This window comes from Nasonia vitripennis, chromosome 3, assembly GCF_009193385.2.
Source record: "Nasonia vitripennis strain AsymCx chromosome 3, Nvit_psr_1.1, whole genome shotgun sequence".
Lineage (NCBI taxonomy): Eukaryota > Metazoa > Arthropoda > Insecta > Hymenoptera > Pteromalidae > Nasonia > Nasonia vitripennis.
In genome coordinates this window covers 19,381,027-19,396,478 of record NC_045759.1, presented here as the reverse complement: position 1 = coordinate 19,396,478, position 15,452 = coordinate 19,381,027, and the positions used below count along the sequence as shown (strand labels likewise).

At 39.1% G+C, this 15,452-nt stretch overlaps 3 protein-coding genes across 7 annotated transcripts; 2 read left to right on the top strand and 1 right to left on the bottom strand.

The window, feature by feature from the left end:
* The first annotated feature begins 55 nt into the window (after positions 1-55).
* LOC100115327 (clathrin light chain) lies at positions 56-2,902 on the top strand. Of its 4 annotated transcripts, none has more exons than XM_016984385.3 (7): positions 56-374; positions 548-701; positions 776-868; positions 947-1,042; positions 1,119-1,230; positions 1,368-1,379; positions 2,437-2,839. In XM_016984385.3, exons 2-7 carry the CDS (start codon positions 560-562, stop codon positions 2,615-2,617), a joined length of 636 nt encoding a protein of 211 aa, XP_016839874.1. In that variant the 5' UTR covers positions 56-374; positions 548-559; the 3' UTR covers positions 2,618-2,839. The 4 variants fall into 4 exon arrangements, with proteins under 4 accessions (XP_016839874.1, XP_001605186.1, XP_016839875.1 ...); XM_016984386.3 differs by having other exon boundaries at positions 120-435; XM_001605136.6 differs by lacking the exon at positions 1,368-1,379 and having other exon boundaries at positions 2,437-2,902.
* Position 2,903: 1 nt separating this feature from the next.
* Positions 2,904-10,505, bottom strand: LOC100118986 (patatin-like phospholipase domain-containing protein 2). Of its 2 annotated transcripts, none has more exons than XM_001602795.6 (12): positions 9,396-10,505; positions 6,884-6,996; positions 6,681-6,800; positions 6,400-6,588; positions 6,232-6,315; positions 5,952-6,131; positions 5,657-5,832; positions 5,029-5,186; positions 4,869-4,953; positions 4,665-4,764; positions 4,396-4,579; positions 2,904-4,321 (listed from the first exon to the last, which is right to left on the bottom strand). In XM_001602795.6, exons 1-12 carry the CDS (start codon positions 9,553-9,555, stop codon positions 4,161-4,163), a joined length of 1,710 nt encoding a protein of 569 aa, XP_001602845.2. In that variant the 5' UTR covers positions 9,556-10,505; the 3' UTR covers positions 2,904-4,160. The 2 variants fall into 2 exon arrangements, with proteins under 2 accessions (XP_001602845.2, XP_008205219.1); XM_008206997.4 differs by having other exon boundaries at positions 2,914-4,321; positions 10,383-10,505.
* Positions 10,506-10,523: 18 nt separating this feature from the next.
* LOC100118943 (ankyrin repeat and LEM domain-containing protein 2) lies at positions 10,524-13,999 on the top strand. The gene is made up of 10 exons (XM_008206995.4): positions 10,524-11,049; positions 11,119-11,456; positions 11,536-11,853; positions 11,938-12,090; positions 12,166-12,398; positions 12,479-12,659; positions 12,741-12,837; positions 12,911-13,040; positions 13,121-13,273; positions 13,352-13,999. Exons 1-10 carry the CDS (start codon positions 10,968-10,970, stop codon positions 13,392-13,394), a joined length of 1,728 nt encoding a protein of 575 aa, XP_008205217.1. The 5' UTR covers positions 10,524-10,967; the 3' UTR covers positions 13,395-13,999.
* Positions 14,000-15,452: the final 1,453 nt, after the last annotated feature.

The following is a 15,452-nucleotide window of genomic DNA, read 5'->3' as shown; positions in this document are numbered from 1 at the left end:
AATATTTCTCTGCTTCGAAGAGTTTGTTGGCAGCCTTTGCTGTATACGTCAAACTCAAACGGTAAAACAGCAACTGAGCATTGCTTATCGCTCGATCATTAATTTTTCCCCCTTATTGTTTTGTATGCGTACTCTATATGTCTATATGTGCCTATAATGTCCGCGTATTCGGAATGAATGTGAATATTGTTGGTAGCCCTGACATCTCCATCTCTCTCGCACTCATTGTCGCGTATCCATTGTAAAATTTGACAATTTGTGGTAAAGTGGGTGTTACCGTTTAAACAGTATCGAGCAATAGCTGATGATTCTCTGAACGAATATTGAAAGTCATCGGGATTTTGAGAAAATTAGATTTAGTTCAGTAGCAGCAGGTGAGTCTTACCAGGCTACGAGTGCTTCGGCCGAGTTAGTCATTCTAAACGGTCATAACCTGTACGTTTAATTTGTTTGCTCGAACGTTTGCGTTATTTGAGTATAATTGTTATTTATCAACTACCATTGAGTACCTTATCGACTAACTGTTCTTTTTTTTAATGTTTCTAAGTATTGAATAACCATGGACGCGTTTGGAGATAATTTTGTTAACACCGAGCTGGAGGTTGATCCAGCTGCAGAATTCCTGGCTCGAGAGCAGGATCAGTTGGCTGGACTCGAGGTTGAGATTCCCCCAGTTGCTGCTGCTGTACCGACCCTTGAAGGTTTGTTTAATTATATCATATTTACTTTCTTGCTAGAGTTGTATGTTCTCAACTATGTCTAATTTATTTCATAGATGAGCCCACTACTGTAAAGGCCAGTAGCGAGGAAGATGGTGGAAGCTTTGAGATGATCAATACAATTGATCAAAAGCCGGAACCAGTTACAGGTAAATAATACTAAAATTCACTATGTTAATTCATTGCTTATGTTCTGCTTAACTAAACCACTATTAATTTTTTTATAGAAGGAAATCATACTCCTTCGCCTGCACCAGTCAAAGAGGAGCCAGAAAAGATAAGAAAATGGAGAGAGGAACAAAAGGCTAGGCTAGAGGAAAAGGGTAAGTCACAGCTAGAACAGAGAAAGGTCTAATGATTTCATCACAATTTTTCAATTCCTTAATCTTTTTTTAACAGATGCAGAGGAAGAAAAGAAAAAGGAGGAGTGGAAAGAGGCTGCAAAGAAAGAATTGGAAGAGTGGTACAAGCACCATGCTGAGGCTATCAGTAAAACAAAAGCAACAAACAGGTAATTTTTGGGGTGCACCTTAAGAATAAATATTTAACTTACGTGTCTTTCTATTGTGCGCAAAAAAAGACAAATTTAAGTTTGATTTGTCAATTGTATTGAACTCTGAAATCTATCATTTTGATTTTGCTTCTTAGGGAATCAGCCAAGTAAGTCGACAAACCATATACTTGAATACATGCATGAGTGCTAAATATTGCAACAAATTAGCTAAATATTTGAAGTTTATTTTTATTATACTTTATGTAGGTTTTTTTTAAATTTGCAGATAATTTTTTTTTATTGATTTTGTTAAATATAGTAAGCAGTTGTTTTTATTTGTATTATTATGATTCTTATACTTGACGTTAAATGTTATTATAATGCTTGCAATATGATTTCAAGTAATACTCTTAGTTAATAAGAAAATGTATCTTCAAATGAAATTCAAAAGCAGTTCTACATCCTAAATCCTAGGTAAACCAGAATGACAAGTACAGAATAGTGCATAAATTGATATAGCATGGTTAAAATGTAGCATGCAACGATTTAAAAAAACATGCGAAATTCATAAACCTCATTTATCATACAAAGCTTGTACCTATAAATCATCACCAGCACATTCATGCACACAAACATAAATCATCAATCTTCACTACTTTATACAAGTTATTCTGTATTACCAAAGAAGTAGGATTTATTTAGATTTCATAAATCGGGGCATGTCTATAATATACACGTTACACTTTCAAAACAACAAATCAAAAACTCGACATTATTTAATGTCAAAGTACTTCTTCTCAATTTTTCGACATTCGGCAATCTGTTGTAAGTTGATTATTGTGTTATAGTATCTCAATTATATACAGTAGTAATCTTTACTATTATCGTAATTACTTTGTGTTACAAAAAAAAAACAACAACATTTATATCAAATTTAAGTATTTTTGTAGATAAAACTGCATATAAAAAATCGTGAAGAAGTGCATGAGTTGTGATTCTGCAACAAATCAAACTGCTCAAGTAGTAATTTAGTAAACAAGAAAGCTTGATTACCCAAGGGATTTCCAAAGTCGAGCGCCGAGTATGACAATTCATCACGAAAAATTAATTGTGTTTCAAAGCTCAAATTTGTAAATCCCTTGAGTGCTATAGACTTGAATGCATACACAGTCAAGCGCATGGAATCTGCATCTTGAATATCATGAAAATAACTTTCATCACTAGGAACGCCGAGAAACAGTTTGTTGCGGAAGCTGACGAGATCGAACCAGGTACCGAGTGGGAACGCATTGCCAAGCTCTGCGACTTCAACCCCAAATCGTCGAGAACCTCCAAGGACGTTTCCAGGATGCGTTCCATTATTCTACAACTCAAGCAAAATCCACCTCCACCAGTCAAGGCTTGATTTGCCCGAACTAAGCCTAGCAGTATAAGCGATTTAGACACGGTCATGTGTAAATTAAATTGCTTTCAGTCGGCGAATCATAATCTTGCTCTACAGATCATCAAGTTATCTATATTATATATATATGCAAATATTGACTTTTTAGGGATGTGTATTGATGAAAGAGATTATATAAGTAAGATAATAAGCTTAATAAAGGTAAACTGTTAATCCAGAAAATAAGCTTATTTTTTCTTATTACAGACTAAAAACTATAATTCGCATAATAAATTGTGCACCCACACAGTTTGGTTTTAATTATTTCGTTTATTATTGATATTAAAAATAGACATAAGAATTGCATGGTTTTACAGCGTCGGGTATAAAATATAATAATTGATAAGACGAAAATTGAAAATCAAAGAGTGAACTCTATCATCACTAAGATACATTTTTACAATTTTCAATTTCATAAACAAATGAAAATACAAATTATATAAATAGAAATTTGTGTACATTTACTGATCGGTCTATAAGAATGACATTTTCTATATACCCTTGACCTTGTTAGTGGTAATAAAAATCATACATTCTAAGTCTTAAAATACTACATTTCACGTATTTATAAATTCAGTACAACAATGAAGTAAATTTTATGTTTAAAAACAATGCTTGGAAAGAGATGATATACTGAATCAACAAATACCTACTTAAATCACTAAATAAAAACGCAGTCTCATATAATTAAGAATGTTGTTCTTTTCTTTAAAAAAAATTCTTCAACCGATTTCTTTAAAAAAAGTCACACGTTAGATAAGGCACGCATTAGTATTTAGAAAGAAAGAGAAAATGTTTATCATGATCAGAATCTGAAAAATTTTATATTGATTTGCATACCTATACATAAATTGGCCTTAAAAATAAATATACCTAACGAGCAGTGCCTAAAAACGCATTCTTTAGATTTTATATTAAATATCTTGAACACTTGACGCAAATAAATAAAACTCATAGAAAGTACGTCATTATAACTTACACAATTGATTCTAATCGCTAAGTTGACAAGTCCATATCGTCGACGAGCAAAATGAATATGATTGTCATTTGGCGTCCCGCTTTTGCTTGTCAAATAAAAATTACTATTAAAAATATAGTTTTGCATTGATTAACGACACTCAGACCCAGCTGTGCGTCAGTATAGCAACATTTCATTGAACTAGATATTTAAAAAAGTACGAAAAGTCGTTGCTTTTTACTTTTTTTAAATTAAATCATGACTACTTACTGCATAAAAATAAAAATTTACTTTTAACTGCAGCTTTCTTGACTCGACTATGCAACGAATCTGTAGTTTCTAATTTCTACTCGTTTACCGAAGAACAACAAATACTGCATACGCGTTTTCGATTTTTATAGCAAAAAAATATTTAATATTTTTTACTTAAGTTAGTCATGGCATTTGATATTTGTCTTCTCTGCTACAAAATATTCTGCCCGGAAAGCCCATCACGGACTCCTGCTCGGATATTCGTTCAATTAAATTTAAACTGTTCACTGTTTACTTTCAAGAATCTACTGTCATGGTATTGTTTACTTCATTCGACTTGAATAATCGATGTGAATCAATGGTTTGTTCTGGAGAACTGCTTTGGGATTCCAGTTTTGTTTTATCTTCGGTTGATGAATTGGAAGATTCACTTACATTTCGATAAATGCGATTCCTTTCTGGAAAGTCAAAAAAATGAATTGAAATTTCAATATTTAAAAGTGCATTAATTACACTCTATAACCAAACTCACCATTTTTTTTAACCATCCAATCTGATTTGCATGAATCATTGGGCTCTTGTTGAACTTCTGATAATCTAGAATGTTGTTCGTTAGGTTCTATGGATTCGTTATTCTCGTCAAATATATCTGCGATGCTTACATTATCGTCTTCATTATCCGGGTAATAATATAGTGCATCTTGATCAGATGTAGCCTAAGATAAAAGGAAAAAAGTAGAAGTGAAAATCTAAAACAATGCAGTAAATATTATCAGCTGAGTTTAGCAATCGAATACATACTTGTAGTATATTTTCGAAAGTGTCGTCGGTTGTTGTTGCCTCTAGATCTGACATGTTTATAACACAATTGGTTGATTGATTACAATCTTGCCACGATTTGCTAAAAAAAGCAATAGGAGAAAAATATTATAGTAAACGTTCGTAAATAAGAAAAAAGGGCTTTGATATATTTATAAAATTAATAAGAAAATAAAAAATACTCACGCGTCATTATACTCCAAAGTTAAGTTTAAGTTGGCTTTGTGCTGTTTATACATAGAGTCATCCATTGATCCAACATCGTAGATATCTGCATTAAAGTTAGACTTAAGTAAAGAAAAATCACTTTTATCAAATGCAGTGTAAATATATGTCATGTACGTACTTGATCCATACTTCATGATGTTGACATGACATTTGATTGTCTGTGGAATAGGTTGATAAGAGACGTTAATTTTCGGGAAAACAAGACTCAGCTGTTCCAAGAAATATCTGCTCATTTCTATTAGACCTCTCTGGAGTTTTGGTGCATTTGAAATGAATCTGTGAAAATGTAAAAAAAAAACAAGTTTCTCAACAAACAGTAAGGCGTCGATGTGATTTATTACTATTGCGTCCGTATAACGCCAATAAAATAACAGTTTCGAGATGCGCACAAAGATGCATTATACTGATTGAGTCTCTCGCTTTGTTCATAAATAACTACATAAAAACCACCCGCCAAGATACTACATTTATATGCTATAAGGCATTATTCTTCGCTTTAATTGACGTAAGCAAACACTAGCAATGCATTTCTATTAAATCAAACTCCGGCTTATTATCGGTGCTGCGGCTAGTGTTATCGGCAATTGTTAAAAAAGAACGATTTACAAACATAGCTTGACCTATGACGCATCTCTGGCATACAGGGGATTCTGATTTCTGCCAAAAAGTAAAATAAAAGCGCTTTGATATTCGGAGTCGCATTTCCTCCCGGAATAAACTATTCTAGCGCCGTTTGATCGACTTACTTTGTAAATGTGGCGTACACGACGTCGGCTGGAAGTATGTAAGGAAGACTTAAGAGAGACAACAGTTTCACGCTTCTGTGCTTGAACAGCCAATTGACGAGGCCTTTGTTCGCCGAGTCAATCGCATCTTGGAAGATCATCATCACCGTCTCCGGCAGATTAGCCACCAACGCTTCCTACAATCGAGGCAAAAAATTCAAGCAAAAATTGCTTACTCATCAACTCAAGCTCTGCGTTGCGCATGCAGGCAATAAGTCATAATCGCAGCCAATATGTTAATCTAATCGTGACAAACCTGTCTGTGCATCTTGCATTCGACGCAGTCGGGATCGTATTCCGCGGCGCTCTCCTCTAGCGTTTCGGACACGACGAACGTCGACTGTACCGCCAGACATCGATTGCAGTTGATCAGATTGTTGCGATTCAAAAATCTCAGAGCGTCGTCGAATCCCTGCTTGCACATGTTCGATAAAATCTGGAAAAGAGTAAGCGTTACACGTCGAATTTTAATTATATAAATATTATCGATACCGATCCTCGTGACATTTACAATCACGATTTAAATAAAAACTCACTTCTGGATTCGGTGGGAAGAGAATTCTGGCGAACCTGTACATGTTCTGCCTGGAAAGCTCGATGCTCGTGTTGGCCAGATTGACCTGCGCAAATAATCAAAATTTACCTTCTGCAAGAAGCACATGTTATATAAGAAATATCATAAGTAATAGAAATTCGAAACTCACGTGGAACAGTTGCGACGAAAAGTCTCGGGGGCAGATATCGCTCTCCCCGCAAAAGGGACTGACGGTTATCGTATTTTCGTCGAGGGTCGGTAGGTTGTCGCTGAAACCGCCGTCCATGTACCGGATGCCGTGGAATCGCGGGGGTAGCAGACCGCAGAATAGCGGAATGAAGGAGCTTGCGAGCAGCGCCTGCAAACGAAAATTTTTTTTTTTTTTTTATTCTTTTATCCTCAACGAAACATTGCACGGAAAAAAATCGTTCGGTCGAGCATATAATTCACCTGCAGCAAGTCCTCTCTGGAGTTGTACTGGGACACGATGACGTTCTTCCCATCGTAGACTCTCGTGAGAGAGATGTGAAGCTTTCCGCTGACGCGAAGGTGAGCGTCCTCCGGCAGAAACTGTTAAAATGAAAAAAAAAAACAAAAAAAAAACGTTAAATACGTTAAAATTTTTTTTCAAAAGCGAGAAAATACGAGCACACCTTCTGGAGACTTTCTAGAAGCACCTCCTGGACGTTGAACGAAGGGCTGAACGGTCCAAGCGCTCGTTGCCTCGCTTCCCTCGCCAGCCTCAACAAATTGCTCGTCATCTCGCCTGTGGGGAGAGAAATTATTTATAATAATCCTCTTCGATGTATAAGTATGTGACAGATGCGATGTGCGTTACATCAATTAGTCATATATGGCCTGTGTTGTACACATTGTGTAAATAAAAGACAAACGATATACACGCTGCATATAATCTCTCGCCGCATTAAGCGGGACACTTTAACCCGATACGGCCCACTCTCTCTCTCTCTCTCTCTCTCTCTCTCTCTCTCTCTTTCTCTCTCCGACTCATGCACGCGAGAGCGATATATAAGGGCAAAATAAACGATTTTTTCACAAGAGCGAACGATCTCGTAAATTGAGAAAGCCGCGCATAATGTATTCTTCCGCGTTGACGCGCCGATTACATTTTATTCCAAAAATATATCGCATCGCAGGTTTGAAGCTACCCACACGCGAAAAGATAAGACCGTGAGATTTTCGCGACGATACAAGTACACAGACTCGCGGGGGCCTTATCTCGCGCGCGTGTCAATCGTTCGCGACGTTATCGACCTTGAAAATATCGTTCGATTCCTCTATTTTCCTCTGATGTGCGACATTCGAGAGTTTCGGGATTTTTATCCTACGGCCGATGCGTGCGTATGTCGAGAGATTTTTACTCGCGCGGGAGTCCTCTTTCTCTGCGTCATTATTGTGCTCGACGAAGATTACGAACTGCGAAGCTCGGCGCTTTATTTGGATCGAGATGAAGTTTGAAGAATTTATAAGAAAAGCCGATGGCGAGTGCAAGCGTTGGTGGCATTCTTCTGCTATGTATAATAGTCCGAGGTCATTTCCGGCGAAATTCTCTCGGATCAATTAGAACGAGTCGTCCTTGGGGGGGAATCGTTAACTTGTCGTTAAAATCGGGACGCATTCTCGAGAGCGCGATTATGTACTATTGATGTGTATGTAAGGTTTATTAAGAGCAGAGTTCTTTTATCTATTTTTCGAGCTTCTATTCCTATCGTCGAATAACAATTTTTTTATCTCTCGACTGGATAAAACGCTTGGAGATAGAAACTGAATGAATCTAATCGGTATACATTATAGTTGTATTAGTAGTTTCGAGAGAGGCGCGGTTATTTACCTCTCATTGATCGAGCTTTTTTCTCAATTCTAATCGGAAAATCAGCCCGAACTCTCTCCATTTATTAAAATTTACCTGCACAGTAAGAATGACAATGTGCCTTGTCGTCCATCGATCAAAGCGTCATTCATTTTTTTTTTGCTTCGAGTCACTCGAAAACGATGTAACCGCACGTCTACGTGTAATAAAGTATGCAAAAAGAGAGACACGTGCTTCGAGAGGACAGCGCTCTCTATGTATTAAAAACCGGTTGCCCTCCTGAGCAAACAAAGAATCAAAACAAACGAGAACGTAAGCAGGCTAGTGAGAGCATCGTGAGAAAAAATTGTTTTCGTCCGCGCACAGCGTTAATCGGGCCTTATCGCACGTTAACTTCGCCAATTTCTTGCTCGTTATAACCGCTCTCGGTGTGCCAATCGCTGAAATAATCGGCCAAAGATCGGTATCGGCTGAGAGAGACAGCTCTGAATCAGCCTTTGTTACTATACACATAGCGAATATTCGCGGGCGATAAGAGCACGTGGAATGTTTTCTTTTTCTCGCGAAATCGCGCCTTTGCCACCTTTGGCTCTGTATAATCCGCCTCGTTAATCGTTAAAAAACTAACAATAACTCGTAGGCGTACACGCTTATACACGTGTATTATCGCGTTGGATCGACGCACGCGATCTCTCTCTCTCTCTCTCTCTCTTTCTGCTGATAAGCGACGACGGCTGTTGACGGAATTGCATTTAGCTCTCCTGGCTAGCGATCCGGCTCTGATGTCCGCCGCCAGAGCGCTATGCCTTTGTTCAAGACCAATGCTCCTCTCTGCGCGTCGGACAAAGAGAACACAGAGAGCCTACACTCTTCGTTATCTCCCCCCCCTGGATTCACAAAAATCGGCTAGAGAGAGAGAGAGAGAAAACGATCGCCGATGTGTGTGTGTAAAGTGTGCGCGCTCGCGAGATATCACCGGCATTTTTCACTCTCTAACACGCTAAGTATACATAAAGTAACCCGCTTTTGTTGCCGCGTTTTTTCGATGCGGCGAGAGAGAGAGAGAGAGAGAGAGAGAATACGTAACACACGTACACGCGCATACGCGCGACCGAGAGGCCGCCTCGATGCACACGCATGACCTACTTGTACGTACGTAATGCAGCGAGACACATAAGGCGACTGTCGACTGATGCTCTCCGATGCGTGCCGTACACAATCGTACTCTGCTTTATATAGTTACATCAACGACTACTGCGCATATTAGACGAGCCGCCCCGGTGTGTAACGTAATGGACGTAATATGCCAGGAATGTCATTATAGGATAACTCACATAGCGGTAGATCACACAGCAGACAGCAAGCTGCAATGGCCCCGGCCGATGCGCCGCTGATCTTCTCGAGCAGCAGGTGGGGCGCATACTTCTTGAAGCAGACGGCTACGCCGACGTGGTAGATGCCCAGGAAGCCGCAGCCCGCGAACGACAGATTCATCTTTCTTTATTCCTCTGTATACTTATTTATATTCGGTTGTGCTGACACCCACGCGCGCAACGAGCGCGAACGAAAACATGTACACGCGACAGGAAGGTTATATATATATATATATATATATATATTATAACGTAAACACTGATGGCTCGCTGTTATTGTTCTCTCGCTGTGTGCGATGCTTTACTTTACTTACACTCGGTTGGACTGGCACAGCTGCTCTGCGCGCGCGCTGCTAGTCGCTCTGCGAATTGTTTCTATACGATGGATTTCCCCTTCCAGGAGCGACGACCCCCGCAAGTGTGACGTCGCACGATATGATCGCGTCAGCCGCCGCTGCTGCCGCTATGAGATGTGAGGGTCTTCTTGCAATGATGCTCGAGACTCGAGAGAGCGAGAGAGCAGACGACGCTTTTCGTTTGCTGTCAGGCGTATTTGTTTATTGCTAGTATGCCTGTCACAAGTTGCGACTGTTATACCGACGCGCGGTACGAGCGGATGTTGACGTCGGTTGGAAAATTTAAAAATAAATCCTCTCTACTGCAGCCTTCGATCGACGCTCTTGTTTTCTTTTTACGATCTCTGTGTACCTATTATTTATATACAGTAGCGCGTATACTTTTAAACTCGGGGATTCACGCGCATACACCGATTCGAAATATAAATAATAGACGATGTTGTACCTATTAATAATGAATCGCAAATTCGCAAGTGCACTTAGTTTTTCATTATCGATAAACACACACGACCTTGTCAACCGAACGCATCTGCTCGACTAGGGCAACAGTTTATATACGCTTTACTTTACAGTTTACACTTTACAGACTTACAGTAGAGAACTGGCCTGATGCTCTGCGCGCGCACTCAACTCTGCCATTGGCCCTCGGCGATGGTGTGGTCTCGGGCGCGACTCTTTCACTCTTTGTCCCGCCCATTTCCACACGTTGCAGAAGCTGAAAAATAAATAACAGTTGACTCGCGGCTTTACCTTGAGAGAGCAGAGATCAGAGAGCCCGCGCCCCGCATAGGCTAAGGTATCACGTGGTGCGAGCGATGTGTACACATATACCTACCTACATCAGCGCGGCGTTCGCATTGCAATCTTAACTTTTGGCGCCGTCGTCGTCGTCATCGACGTCCGCAACGGCTCCCCGTGAAAACACGCAGCGACTTGCGTAGGTTATCTTTATACGTGTGAAGTCGCGCTGTCATTCCGTGCTCGACCAGCTCGACTCGACAATATTCAGTGCGTCTATACGCATATACAGCTGTGGTGTTGTGCGTTTTGTATACAAGTATACTTGATCGGACTTTTGTGAATCTCCGATCGGAGAGAGTGCAGTCCGTCATCGTCGTCAGTACCTCCCCCCCCCCGCGATAGTCGCAGAATATTATGATTCTGGATCGACGGCGACATGGAACCATCGCTGCCAGCTGCGAACACGGTTTTTCACGCCGTCTACGTGCCTCTGGAGGACGAGATTGCCGACGACGATGGTCAGTCGATTCTTGAGCTTTTTCATTTCGCTAATTCGACGTCTACTTACTTTCGTATCTCCTCTACAGAGTCGCAGGTGTTGCATATCTACCGGGACAAGCTCGAGGCGCTGAAAGTCATCAAAAAGCATAAAAAGGGCCGGCTGAAAACTTTCAAGACGCTCGAGGAGGCACAGGAGTTCGCGCGGAACGGCCTCGAGTCCGTCCTGGTGAACCCGCTGGCGAATTCCGTGCCGAAGATCGTCGTCACCGAGGAGAAAAGCAGCAATTTCAAAGCTCCCAAACCCCAGAACCTCACGCAGTTCAGGAAAATCATCGAGTACGGGGATATCGAAAATGTCAGGAAGACCATCTGGGATAATCCCAGATACCTCATCGGAAGTGGCGACACGCCGGCGATATTGCACGTAGGTGGATCATTCGATGTGTTGATTTTAGGTTGCGAAATTTGCCTGAAGTGATATTACTGTATGAATTCTTTTGCAGGAAGGCTGTCGGTATAACGCCTTGCATATTGCTGTGAAGTCTACGCAGAGTCCCCAGATGTGCGAACTGATTCTGAATACAGTGGGCGACCCTGCCTTTGTGAAGCTCTTTTACGGAGACGCCGATGAGATGAGGACTTATGTTGATAGGGCAAGTATCCTGCAAGATCTCTACCTAAACACACCTGACAAGGGTTTGAACGAAACCCCGCTGCACTTTGCCACAAAGTTTGGACTGAAAGATTGTGTGCGTACTCTGCTGTCATACCAACAGTGCTTGAAAACTCCACTCAATAAATATCATCAAACGCCTGGCGATGTAAGTTGTTTATCATCCAAATTTCGTAATTCACACTTTTTTAACACTCGGAATTATTAATCAAAGTTTATTTTTCAAAACTAGATAATATGCAGTAGGAAGTCTATGGATGACAAAAATCTAATCAACGAAATACGCGGATTACTAGAGGAGCAGTATTATGTGCCTGTCTTGCGCGCAGCAGATAATAGTTTGCAACCTGTTATTGGTGAACCATTTTCTCCAGCTAGTCCTCTAGTAGGTTTTTATTAGTATTTTTCTACGAAAATAATTTTTGATTTCATAAAATGATTGATTTTTTTATTTCTTTAGAAATTAAACACAAATCCCATTAGTCCTCGAGTTGAGGTGAAAGCCTTTGCTGGGCCAATGACCATGGCACAAGCTTTGGAGTTCAGGAAAAAATGGAAAACACCCCCGCGAATACTTGGGACACCGAATAAAAAAATTAATTCATCTGGTGATTGTAATGGTCTCAGAAGTCCTGGGTTAAATCTATCCTTGAGAATACAAGATATGGAGAAAGGTCTTGAAAGAGTTGGCAGGTAGGTGGAAACACATAGTTTTTCATTTTAAGCCTCTCTTTGCGCATAACTCGTATTTATTGAATACTTTTTTTTTCTAGAGAACTTGCTACGGAATATCACGTTTCCTGGAAAGAATACTGGCCCTTTTTAAAAGACTTTGCAGATTTGCGATGTGTAGAGGGATTAACAAAGCTCGAAGACTATTTGAAAAGACAAATTCAAGAAAATACGAAATCACTCTCTGCCTTGGAAAAAAGTTTTATGAACCTTTTTGAAGCGGTAAAATAGTTTTCTATAACAATCTTAATATATTTAAAAAGAAAATATTTTATTCAACTTACAAAACATATCGATTTCTAGAATCAAACTAAAAATAAAGAAAAACTCGATGACCTCTGTGATCAATTCCAATCACTTATATTAGAATCTGAAAAAGGATCAGACCAAGAGACTGAGGGTAAGTAAAAGTTCATTTCAGTTGTACTTAATGGATTCTCATTTGGTTATTGCTAAAAATTTACAAATTACAGACGATGGCGAGTTCGTTACACCGCCGTCTTCTCCTTCCCGTCCAAGCAACAACGAAAGCAGCGATTCTTCAGATGAAGATGATATGGATCTAGCTGATGATAGCATTCAAGAGGATATATTCCTAGAGGGGTAAGTTTTATTCATATCCTAGATAATAGTTTTTTATTACATATGGAGTTTAATGCAATTTTTTTTCATCTGCCTTGCAGGAAAACACCATCCAAGATTGATTTTGCAGTATTTGCTGCCATTCCAAATGATATAGATCTAGATAAATACCCGTACACTTACCGCTGGCGACATGAAATGCAATTACAAAGTAAAGATGCGAATAATGCGAATAACATGAATAACTGCTTGAGGTAAATATTTAGTCTATTTTTTTTATTATTACGTTATTATTGAATTACACGATACAAGCGGAACATTGATCTTTTTAGATCTCCAAAAAATCTTCCTTACAAAAAAAAGTTATTTATCTGAAGTCTTAACTACAATCTTAATGGAACCAAGTGTGCTTCCTGCGTCCGACAACCAAGTTTGGTATGTACAGCTTGGCGTTCATAAATGTATACAGTATTTTTTTATATTACTTACTCAACAAACTTGCCAACGTCAATACAAAACTTGGAAGAACCTGGAATCTGCAACGTTTCGCCAATCAAAACGAGAGTGAGAATTTCTATTATTAGTCGATTTCATATCGTTAGAATAATGAAGCGAAAAATAAGGTACAAGATGTTTTCACGCCTTATTCCCAAAAGCAGAAAGTGTGATCTAAAAATCAAACTGTTGAGCGTTGCGCTCCTCGACTTGATAATGATAAAAAGTCTATTTTCGTACTGTTTTATACCGAGAATTACGATATATTGAAAAAGCTGAAAAAATGGTTTAAAATGTAACTATGTAACTACTCGTGTGAATAAATGTTATTAATTTATTCTACTATACGCTAAGGTATGAGAGAGATGGAAAACAATTTATTCTATTGTTTAATCTTAAGAAATGTGAGTTTGTGAATTCTTAAAAAAATAACTTAATTTTTTACGTATCTGAAAAAAATAAAAGAAATAAACAATTCTCTTTATTATCTAATTCAATTTCATTAATTTGTTTGTATTGTGCACGCATAACATAACTCGCTACGCTCGGGCGCTTATATATGCCGTACCGTAAAGTACGACTTATGCCACTCGTATCGTAATGTACTATTTTAGTTTAAGAGTTCTCCACGATTATTTCGGAAGTCAGAATCGAGTGCAGCGCTTTGCGGACAAAATGTGCAAAATATTGAAAAATGAGTTACATTGGGCCGGATAACTATGGGACAAGGGTCCCCTAACGCTGAGTGAAAATAAGCGCGCTCTACTGGCGTATACTAAAATTAAAAGCCGAAAAAATTCTTTCTGATTTTGTTTGATAAGTTGTAGTTTTTAGAATAATTATACAAATCGGAATTGAGTTTTAATCGATTCATTATTTCATACTACAAGTGGGGAAACTTCGTTTTAGCTTGAATTTTTACATAACTAGTCCTAATAAATCGTTTTCTCTGAGTAACTCACAAACAGATGATTTTATGCCGAGCAGGCGACAATTGAGGTCTCATTTTCTTTCTATTTTTTAACAAACTTGTAAATTGATGAACACTATAAGGAGAGTTTCCCCACGTGAACAATAGCTTAAACTTTTGTTTCCAAACTTTTTGGTTTATCTCAATCATATTATAAACCCGTATTTTGTCAAGCAAATTTGACCAAAATCACTTCCGGTCTGATAGTTCGGAGTGGCGCGTCGATCGAGGTGTGGAGCAACTCTTAAGAGTGCTCCACACTTATTCCGGAAGTATGAATTGACAGTAGCGCCAAACATCTTACGGGCTAAAAGAGTACTACGGTAAATACAAGGCCGCCCTGTTTTATCGATATGTCAGGGCTGTAGTGAGTTAGGCACGTTGATGGGGGGTGGGGGGGGGGGGGGCTGGGTTTAGATTTCGGTAAGTCGCGCGAAGCAGCCGATTACGCATTATTAAAACAAGCTCGCTATAAGCTGCATATTTCGCGCAACCGTGTATGTTGGAGCACATATTGTAATAAGGAAGGGTAGTCGACGAAATAAAGCAATGAACTACCGATTTTTTTAACAGTAAAATGGATCTTAATGCGGTTTTTTGCATTCGATTAGTAAGAGCGTCCACAAACTTCGTGACCTAAATTGGTCGATTCCATTTTGAAAAATGCATTTGTGCATTAAACATATGCATTTTGGAAGTGCATTGCAAAGAGACAATGAATAATAAATTAACAACTTAATAAATATTGAAGGAAATGAATCCAGTTTCGCTACTCGGGGTTTTTTGGGGCTGCTGAACACGAATATCGCGACGGCAACGGTCTCCGAGGTACCTGGTGTCCAGGGTGGACAGTATCAACGTCGTCTCCTAGATTTTTACGGGAATTATTTACATAATTAGTCGAAAATCGTTACTCAGGGGTTTTTGAGGTAGCTGAATACGAATATAGCGACGGAAAGGACCTCCCG